This window comes from Microcaecilia unicolor, chromosome 2 (genome assembly GCF_901765095.1).
Source record: "Microcaecilia unicolor chromosome 2, aMicUni1.1, whole genome shotgun sequence".
Classification (NCBI taxonomy): Eukaryota; Metazoa; Chordata; class Amphibia; order Gymnophiona; family Siphonopidae; genus Microcaecilia; species Microcaecilia unicolor.
In genome coordinates, this window is record NC_044032.1 from 254,573,039 (window position 1) to 254,583,309 (window position 10,271).

The 10,271-nt window shown below is 42.4% G+C and overlaps 1 protein-coding gene across 2 annotated transcripts in view; it reads left to right on the forward strand.

Annotated features, from left to right (window-relative positions):
• Window positions 1-6,288, forward strand: part of LOC115463448 — a 102,661-nt gene extending 96,373 nt beyond the window's left edge. For both annotated transcript variants that reach the window (XM_030193949.1, XM_030193948.1), the window contains exons 9-10: window positions 3,643-3,802; window positions 4,339-6,288. In XM_030193949.1, the coding sequence (XP_030049809.1) occupies window positions 3,643-3,802; window positions 4,339-4,404 (226 nt within the window). In that variant the 3' untranslated portion in view covers window positions 4,405-6,288. The remainder of the gene's footprint in view (window positions 1-3,642; window positions 3,803-4,338) is intronic.
• Window positions 6,289-10,271: the final 3,983 nt, after the last annotated feature.

Genomic DNA, 10,271 nt, shown 5'->3' on the forward strand with positions numbered 1-10,271 from the left:
TAGAAAAAGTTTAGAAAGGGCAGTACAACAAGATAGACAATCACTGCTAACCACTCTTCCCAAGAAAAACGCTGACAAAATAGTTTGCCCCATACCACATTTTGCTATTAAACAATTTAATGATATCCTTCAAAAGATATAGAGGGGCATTTTCGATGATGACGTTTAAGTCTGACTCTGGATGTTTTACTCAAAATGTCCAGAATCCAATTAGCGAAAATAGTGATTTTAGAAACAGCAAAATCTTTTTTTTTTTTTTTTTTTTTCGAAAATGGCCACTTGCTAGATGTTTTTGTACTCTGTGCATTCTCTTTTTTGTCCATTTTCGGAAAAAAAAGCCATCCAAGTGAAAAACGCACAAAATCAAGCCATCGTAGGAGGAGCCAGCAATCTTAATAGACTGGCCACACAGACATCCCAGCAGAGCAGCTGGGCACCCTAGGGGACACTGCAGTGGACTTCACATAAAAGCTCCCAGGTACACATCTCACCCTTACCCCGTATATTGTATGGTGAGCCCTCCAAAACCCACCATAAACGTACTCAACTATACACCACTACAGTAGCCCTTATGGCTGCAAGTGTCACCTATATGTGAGTACAGTAGGTGTTGGGGGGGGGGGGATGATGCTTTCCACCACAAGTGTAACAGAATGGATTATTGGCCTGGGTCCCCTTCTCCACATTGCACTGCACTGACTACTAGGCTACTCCAGGGAACTGCTTGCTTCTCAAATAGGACTGGCTGAAACATATGAAGCTGTTATAAAGGTTGGCATGTACTATTTTTCATATTTTTGGGGGGTGGGAGGGGGTCAGGGACCACTGAGGGAATAAGGAGGGTCATTTCTTTATTCCTGCAGTGGTCATCTGGTCATTTAGAGTACTTTTTTTGTGACTTAGTTGTTATAAAACAAGTGTAGCTCAAAACGTCTTAGTTTTAGTCCTGGTTGTTTTTGTTTTGTTCCATTATGCCAGAAAAACATCAAAGTGTTAGGAATGCCCTAATCCTAATCCCCGACACAACCCCTTGTGATTTGGACACACTGCAGATGACATAAACGTCTGCAAAATAGGTTTCGAAAATAGTGACTTGAATGTTTTTGCAAGGAAAACGTCCAAATGCTACTTTATATACCACTTTTTAGAAGTTTTCTCTTTTGAAAATGAGCCCCATAGTAATCTGAGCGGTCCTTTTACTAAGGTGCGCTGAAAAATGGCCTGTGCTAGTGTAGACGCGTGTATTGGTCGCACGCAGGTCTGTTTTTCAACACACCTGCAAAAAAGGCCTTCATTTTTTTTGGGCCGAAAATGGATGTGTGGCAAAATAAAAATAGGTTCGCGTCCATTTTGGGCCTGAGACCTTACCGCCACCCATCGACTTAGCGGTAAAGTCTCACGCGTTAACCGGGCAGTAATCGTCAGCGCGCGTACACTGCCGGTTAGCGCTGCGTGCCGGAAATTTACAGCACACGTAAAAAATGAAATTACCGCCCAGGCCACTTGGTAGTCAGGTGGTAATTCTAAATTGGTGCGCGTAGGCGCCTACTCAGCTTAGTAACAGGGCCCCTGAAAGACATCCTTTCTCCATCTGCACTTCAGTACCTGAGTAAGAGGGCATTTAATAAGCGCATAATCAAGCACAAAAGAGCTATAAAGAGAAATACGTAATGACAAACCTCTTGTGGAACATATGCATGAGAAAGCACACGAGTTTGATCAATTCCCTTTATTGTTCTGTGCAAAATAACAAAACATTGGAGAGGTGGAGACATGGATAGAATGTTAGTACAGGTGGAACAGATATTTATTTTTACATGATAGTCGCACCTAAAGGTCTTAATCAAGAATCTGATTTCTCTGTATTTTTATGATTACCAAAGAGGATTTCTTTTTAAGTAATAACCACCTATTTGTTGGTAATTTTTTTTATCTTGGTTTTATCTTTTATGAAGTTTGTAATATTATTTCTCAGAGGACAAGCAGGCTGCTTGTTCTCACGTGTGGGTCAACGTCCGCGTCAGCCCAGGAACCGGCATTTTGCAAGCAAAAATATAAAAAATTTGGCGCACGCACAACTTCCTGCCCGTCGCGCGAGCGTGTCACTTAATTTTTCTTTTCTCCCGCGTTGAGGAGTGGTAGGTTTTCATCTGTGCTCCTCTTCAGGCCCAGGAAAGAGTCTTCGCAACCTCTTTCATTTATTTTTTCTTCATTTTCTTAAAAAAAAAAAAAAAAGTACTCGTAGTTTCCCTTTAGACTTTTTCCCTTTTTAAGTTTCTTTGTTTTTTTTACGCAGCCGGCATTTAGGTCGGGTTCTTCCCTTTTTCTTTTGTGCCTTTTTCTTTTTTATAGGCACAATCGCGTCTTTTGATTTCACTGAAGCCGTTTTTCCTTCCATGTCATCGAAGCCACCCAGTGACTTCAAACGTTGTACTCAGTGCAACCGGACCATCTCAGGTACCGATACTCACGTGTGGTGTATCCAGTGCCTTGGGCCCGACCATAGCCCAGCTGCTTGTAGTCTGTGACTTTGTAGGAAGAAATGGACTCAAGCGTCTCAAGAAGCCGAACAAGAAAAGCTTTTTGGGGCTCGGTCCGGTCCTTCAACATCGATATCAGTCCCAAAGGTTGCCTACCTGGGTCACCTGTGTGATCTAATCAGCAGAACAGGCAAACTTCGGTTTTGTGGTTGCCAACAGTGTATCTGCATTATCCTGGCTGTCACAAGACAAAGCAGAGTTGCTTATCTGTCAGTAGTGTAGCCAGACCTCAATTTTTGGGTGGCCCTGAGTGGACACAACCCTACATTTCCTCTCTGCCTGCCTAGGGAACCCTGCCAGCTATACCAATGATGTACGCCACCACTGAGTAGGTCCCTGCCCATGCCCACCCGTGGCTTCGCCACTGTTATCTGTAACTGAAGTTCTCTGTAGATAGCAATATAATGCAGAGACCCTGTCCTTTCCACAGTTTCCTAAAAATAAATCCACACGTACTAAAATAACCAAGAAGAGGAGGCAAATTAGCTTGATATGAACTGAAGAAGGTGATAGAGTAGGTTGGCATGGGAAGGAATCGATGCTTATTGCTACTAAAGATTCTCAGAAGGTTCTAATATTTGGCAAGGTGAATCTCCATCCTGGGAGCCATTGGATGGCATCATAAATGGTGTGTATGTATTAGTCTACAGTCTATAGGTAACAATATCACTTTTTCTCTGTAGCCAGCAGGATTTTGTGTCCTAATTCTCCAACTTCCCCAAGAATTGACTTTTAAGTTGTGTATCAACTGAGGTACCACACAATGAACAGTAACTTGTGAATGGCCACACATTTTCAGCTTTTTCTAGTTAATTCTGATGTTGGAGCATGCTACTCCATTTCAGTGCTGTTGGATGATTTCACCCATTTGTGTATCATATTTTTATCTTGTGCACAGAATATCACCACTCCAGTTAAGTGACTTTGCATTTTAGTGTTGCATAATCCCTCCTGTCTTATGGCAGATGTTACAAGAACTTGCACTTTCTGCTGTTTCATGGCAGGAAACAACTTCATTATTGCCACTCAACTATTTTCCTACATCACATTTCTGAGGTTTCTTCCTCTTCTCCCCTCTCCCCCCTACCCTGTGTTTCTGTAGGTATGCCATTGACTGGCTCCCTAAAGAACGGAAGCTGCTGTACTTAAAAGCCACAGTCGTGTACACACTGTTTGTACAAGCCGGGTACCCAACCAATGGAAGGGTTCAATTGCTGTCTGTAGCAAACTCCAAGGGTTCTGCTGATCCCTCAGTGATTAAGGTGAGCTTAGTGTTGGCTATTCTTAAACAGTTAACATATCACAGGGAACATGGTTTCGTTAAGAGGCAGTATGGAAGCAGTCATTAGATGATAATGAATACTATGGATGAGATTTAAGGATCGTATGTATTGGTGTTCAGAAGAGGCCTGGTTGTGGGTCTTTTATTCAGTACTGTTGCAGGGATGGCTGGGCTTTAGTGGAAGGAGTGTTGATTAATAAAATTTAGGGTTCTTCTGAAAAGCAGCTATTGAAGATTTACATGGCTGTAACTGAGGTGGAAAACCCAAGAATGGGGGAAGGTATCAGAATAGTACAGTTAACTAATTACCTCCACCAAGCAAGCCATGGGGAGTACTATGCAAAGATGAACCAAAATAAATAAATCCTACCTGTTAATCTGAGAATTCTCTTGCAGGTAGTATTTACATTTGATAGAAATAATTGACAGAATTGCTAAGGTTTTATTCACTGCTTCCTGTCCCAGCCCAATGGTATGTATTTAGGTGCATAGCTGACTCTTTGCTTTCATTTCTAGCCACCCCAGGAGAATCCCTCACTGAGCAACTGGCTGGCATATCTTTGTCTTCAGACTTCTGACTAATTATTGCTGGACATGAACTTTTGTCTGGATAGAGTACGCCTCAAAACTGCATCAGAAAACAAAAAGCATTTGGAGCCCATTCTGGTACAAGGAGGAAGACATGCTGAATGCTGAGATACAGTGGATTTTCTCTTTTTTGGTTTCCAGCCTTTATCAAAATAATCTAGAATGTTTGATCTTCAGATTTACCCTCAAGAGTATGTTAAGAATTGTGTTTGGTAGGGTCTTCCTGTTAGTTGCATATTACAACATAGGAGACCTGCCTTTGATGCTTATGCCCGGTTGCTACTTTTCAGGCCAATTGATACCACTATACATTGCTCAACAGCCGTGCTTACTGGGCAGAGTGTATTGTGCTCCAGAGGGGCTTTTCAATTTGGCCAAGGATGATCATTGTAGTGGCTGGTCTAGACAGGAGGGAGCTTAAAAATGAGGGAGGTATAATTGCCAGGTAGTGGCGCATGGAAGGCTTATGACTCCATAGCCCCTGTAGGTGTTAATTTTCATATAGGTGGAAGCTCAAAAAAAGCAACAGATACTACTGAACCAGAAGAAATCAGGGTTGTTGGGACATAAAGATAATTAGCCATTGGTACACTTTGAGGTAGTCCTGATGTTTAAAATAAATAGGCCTTCACTTTAGTATTTGAAAAAGCAGGACTACAAATTCCACAATGCTAATTAGATGGAAATGTAATAAACAAAAGGTGTGGTAATGAGAATGTCCCTGATGGCTCTCAGGTTTTCCTGGTTCTGATTAAAAATACATTAATTGTTGCTGCCTAGCTGTTCAGTAATACTCTGTGGTTCTAAGTATATTCACCTTGCAAGCCAAAAGATTGAATGACTTGATGCTAGAATTTTGAGTTTACATACATTTTATTTTTGTTTGTTTTGCCTTATTTTTGTTACAATAAAATGTTTTCTTCAGTTATTTCTCAAGTATGCACTGCGTTTGAGGGCTCACTGAGTTCCTGAATGTTGTCCCTCCCCATAGGTTTGATCTTAACATGAGGTTAGGTTCATTGCTCTATTTGCTGCTTGCCAGGTCTTTAATGCAAAAATCATTCAATGGATTGGTATTGGCACCAAGAGAAGCAACAAAGATAAAGCCCAAACATTATTTGAACTTCAACATAATTCCAAATCACGGGCCCTACTTTGAGAGGCCCATTAAAAAAAAAAAAAAAGCTATGGGAAAAGCATTTGAAATACTGTCTTCCTTATCCCTTCAAACCAGTCTAGACATGTGGGTTTACTTTGTACTGCCAGCAGGTGCAGACTGAGAAGCACTGATTTTTACATTACCTTTTATATAGGTTCCTATACAGTCCACAACTAGCTAATACTTCTGTCTGTTCCTATACAGTCCATGACTAGCTAATACTTCTCAGTCTCCAGCCGGTAGTAGATAGTAGGCCTGTGCATTCTAGAGTTGCTCAGGTAAGTTACTAGGACAGGGTTTCTTTAGGCTCTATATTCTATTAGGGGTCTGTTGTGCTCTCCCCTACCTCCCTAAAAAAGCTTTTTTTCTGTCTGAGAAATTGAGGCAAGGACCAGCAAAGCTACACTAGACACCTTGGAGGTACCAGGTTTTGTGGAGGTGGTGCCCCCCCCCCCCCCCCCCCCCTCACACTTTTTTTCTGTTTTGCTAATGAGCCCTTTGGTCTTTCTCCCCAACTCTTGGGTGGGGGAATGAAGAAGAGTTACAATCTGAGGCAAGAGCAACAGGGAAAAGGGCCTCGAACAAAACATGGTGCAGCAGACTAAATTTATATTACTACATCCTCCACAGTAAGTGCCTTTTGTATCAGCAGTTAACTATTAATGGCAGTTTATTTTATGTTTTAACTTTTTTTATTGATGTCACAGTGTACAACATGTAAAGGTTAATAAACATGTACTTAATACAAATCTCTGTCTTCTTTAACAAAACCTTTTGACTGAAGTGTCATCAAACTTTTGCTGTAATTTTTCCTCCCTCTCCCCACCCACCCCCCCATCCCCACTATACCCTTGCTTTAATGTTTAATCATTCTTATTAAAGCCATCACATGTTATAAAATAAACGATATCAACTATCAACTAACTTCCAGTCACATCATCAGAATTCAAAGAGACATACAGAAACGTTTTTAAACTTTCCATCCCTCCTCCTCAACCCTCCCCCTCCAACAGTCCCTACCCCCCGCCCCTAATTCGCCCACCACCCTCCCATACAGGAATTCAATCATCCTCGTCCTTCCATCTACCACGTGAGTGAGTTCACCAATAAGCTGCGAGCTCTGCCTGATAGAGCCTGCACGTACGGCTCCCAGACTTCCCAGAAACGTGTTTACTTCTAGGGCTACGGTCATAGCATGTGCTTCATCCGCACCAGGGAATGAAGCAAACTCCTCCACTGCCAAAAAGGATGGTCCTATATCCTGAGTCCAATATTGTAAAATACATTGTTTCCCAATAATGAGTGCCTTATATATGAATAAGCTCTCTGTGTACCGCATGATTGACCTACTCCCCCCCAATCCCAACACTACATTTTTAGGCGTGAGCTCAAGCTTCTTATGCAACATAGCCTCACAGAATTCCAGCACTGGACCCCAAAACTTCTTAATAACTGGACATCCCCAAAACATGTGATACAGTGTTGCTCTCTGAAAATTACATTTACTACAATGTGGTGCTTTCAGTCTACCCGCGTGATAGGCCTGTATGGGGGAGAAATATGCTCTCAGAATGATTCTAAATTGTATCTCCCTATGTCTGGCACTAGTCACTTTATGTACAATCTCCTTCAGTGACTGGACTATATCTCCACAACTAATCTCCACCCTCAAATCCTCAGACCATCGCCGAGCCACGCCTCATAACTTCGGTACGGGGCAATCATACGTAGGTGTTATAAAGTATTGACACCGAAGTCTTCTCCCTTTCCCTGAGGCACAAAATAAAGTCGCCAGTAGCCATAAATCCCTCTATCACATCTTTATGTAAGTGCTCAATATAGCTATGAAGCTGATAATAGTCATACCATGTCACATTTCTCTACTCCCACCATATCCTCTAAGGCCCTCCTAATATAACCTTCCCCGTTTCCTGCATGACATCTGCCACTAATACCACCCCTCCTGTGCCACCTTTATGAATCTCGGAGTGAGCATATCCCTGGGTCAAATGCTCCATTCCCGACTAGTGGGAGGAGATCCGTACACCGTGGGTTTCTTATTTAGTCTCTTTAATATATACTGCCATATACATCGCATTGGATGTAATAATATATGATGACCCCATCCCTTAGGTAGCATTTTACCCTGAACATGTAACATATAATAGGGATGATAAGGTCTAAATAATGCACACTCAGTACTCCATGCCGTATACTCTTCAGTTTCTAATATCCAATCCGCTAGGTGTCGAGCCAAACAGGCCCAATTATATTGTTTAATGTCGGGCAGCCCCAAGCCCCCCTCTGTCCTTTTCCCATAAAGATAGTCCATTTTAACTTTAGCCTTCTTTCCACTCCAACAGAACCTAGACAACATTCCTCTAAGCTTCTTTATATCTTTATTCTGTAAAAGTATGGGCAGCTGTCTTAGTACATAAAGCCATTTCGGAAAGAGCATCATTGCAAACAAACCGACTCGCCCACTTAATGTTATAGGTAACCCCTCCCATACTGCTAACTGATGTCTCGTATACTGTAGTAACTTATCAACATTCTGTCTATATAATCTACTCAAGTCTCCAGTTAGCGTTATGCCCAGATATTTAAACTCCTTATTCGCCCATCGCAGTGGAAACTCTCCCTTCCATTGCTCCCTTACCGTGTTGGTCGTAGGCATTCCCTCAGATTTTGAAAGTTCAATTTAATCCCGAGAAAGCCGCATATTCCTCAAAAACCTCCATCAACACCGGCAACGAGCTCTCCGGTCTAGCTAAATGAACCAAAATATCATTGGCAAAGGCCGAAATCTTAAATTCTCTGGTTCCCAATTTTATGCCTTCAATCTCGGTGTTACCCAAAATTTCCCTGATCAAGGGGTCCAACGTAATAGCGAAGAGTAAAGGGGACAGAGGGCATCCCTGTCTGGTTCCTCTATTAATTACAAGCTTCGAGAGTACGCTCCGTTTACCAACACTCTCGCCATCAGGTTCTTATATAATATAGAAATCGCTTGTGTAAAGTAGCCTTCAAAGCCATACGCCCTTAATGATGCAAAAAGGAATTCCCACTCAACCCGATCAAACGCCTTTTCGGCATCAAAACTGATCAAGAGGGAATCCCCCCCTTCCCTGCGCACTCCCTCCATTGATGCCAATATCAGCCTAATATTTTTCCCACTCTGTCTCCCCTGCACAAATCCTACCTGAGGGGCCGCCACTATTCTCGGTAACACTTTTGCCAATCTCGAGGCTAAAATTTTGGCCAATAACTTGGCCTCATAACTAATCAATGAGATTGGTCTATAAGAGCCTGGTAAGGTCGGATCTCTCTCGGGCTTCAGAAAGACCATTATATTCGCTAGTCGCAAAGACTGCGGAAACTCCCCTAATTCAACTGATCTATTAAAGGCCTTAGTTAAGGGATCCCCCTATGTCCTGTATTAAGATTTTATACAATTCAGCCCTAAATCCATCTGGCCCCGCAGCCTTATGTAGTGCACTGCCTTTTATCTCTCTAAGGACCTCATCCATCTCAATTGGTTTGTTTAGCTCCCTCCTCTGTTGCTCTGAGATCTTTGGCTTAGTAACATTCTCTAGATATATAGCAGGTTCTAATCATCATCATCATTTTTAGCATATAACCTAGCATAGTAATCCCGAACACATCCTGTATCTCTACATCAGCATGTACCAAGCCTCCCGTCTGTGTCTTAACCGCCAACACACTCCTCTGCCCCCTCGCCTTCCTCACTAAACCCGCCATCATCTTCCCTGGCTTGTTGCCAAACCTATACAATTGATATCTATAATATTCAGTAGATTTACTTGCTCGCTGATGCAGCAGGCTCATTTAGGGCCACCTGGGTGGCTAATAATTGTTTCCTCGCCACATGATTTGCGACTTTTGCCCATAAGACCTCCTCAAATGCACCAGCTGGTTCCCCCAGTCTGAGGATCTCACAATCTCTCCGTTTTTTCTTTCTGGCGCTATATGCTATAATCTCGCCCCGTAAAACAGCCTTCCCAGCTTCCCAGAACGTATCGGTGTATCTACATGAGATGCATTATGATATTGTATATTCTTCCCATTTTCCCCTAATATATGTCCAAAATTCCTGATCATAGTACAGGTCCATGGAAATATCCATCTAAACTGTCTACTCTGTGGATTCTGATCTTTAAATTCGATAAATATTGCCGCATGATCAGATATAATCGTAGGGTCAATAGCAGCCTCTGAGATGCCTGCAAAACTTTCTTCATCTATCAGCAGGTAATCTATTCGTGATTGCGTGTGATGGGCTCTAGAATAATGTGTATAATCTTTGGTATTTGGGTTTAGAACCCTCCACACATCAACCACTCCCAAGGCTCCACACACCAAATTTATACCTTTATCCACCTCCCCTACCGCACCTGCTGCAGTATGTGATCTATCCATAGTGGAGTCCGCTACCACATTGAAGTCCCCCCCAATTATCTTCTGCGGAATATTAAAGTGCTGTATCTTACTGATGAGAGTATGGAAAAATTTCTTACTGTACACATTAGGGGCATAGATATTACTAATAAGGCAAGTAGTGCCATTCACCTTGACCCTGTGCCGAAATGTATCTCCCTTCAGGATCAACACACATCTGCCCCACCTCAACCTGGAGGGATTTATGGAACAATATCACCACCCCAGCCTTTTTCCCCACCGC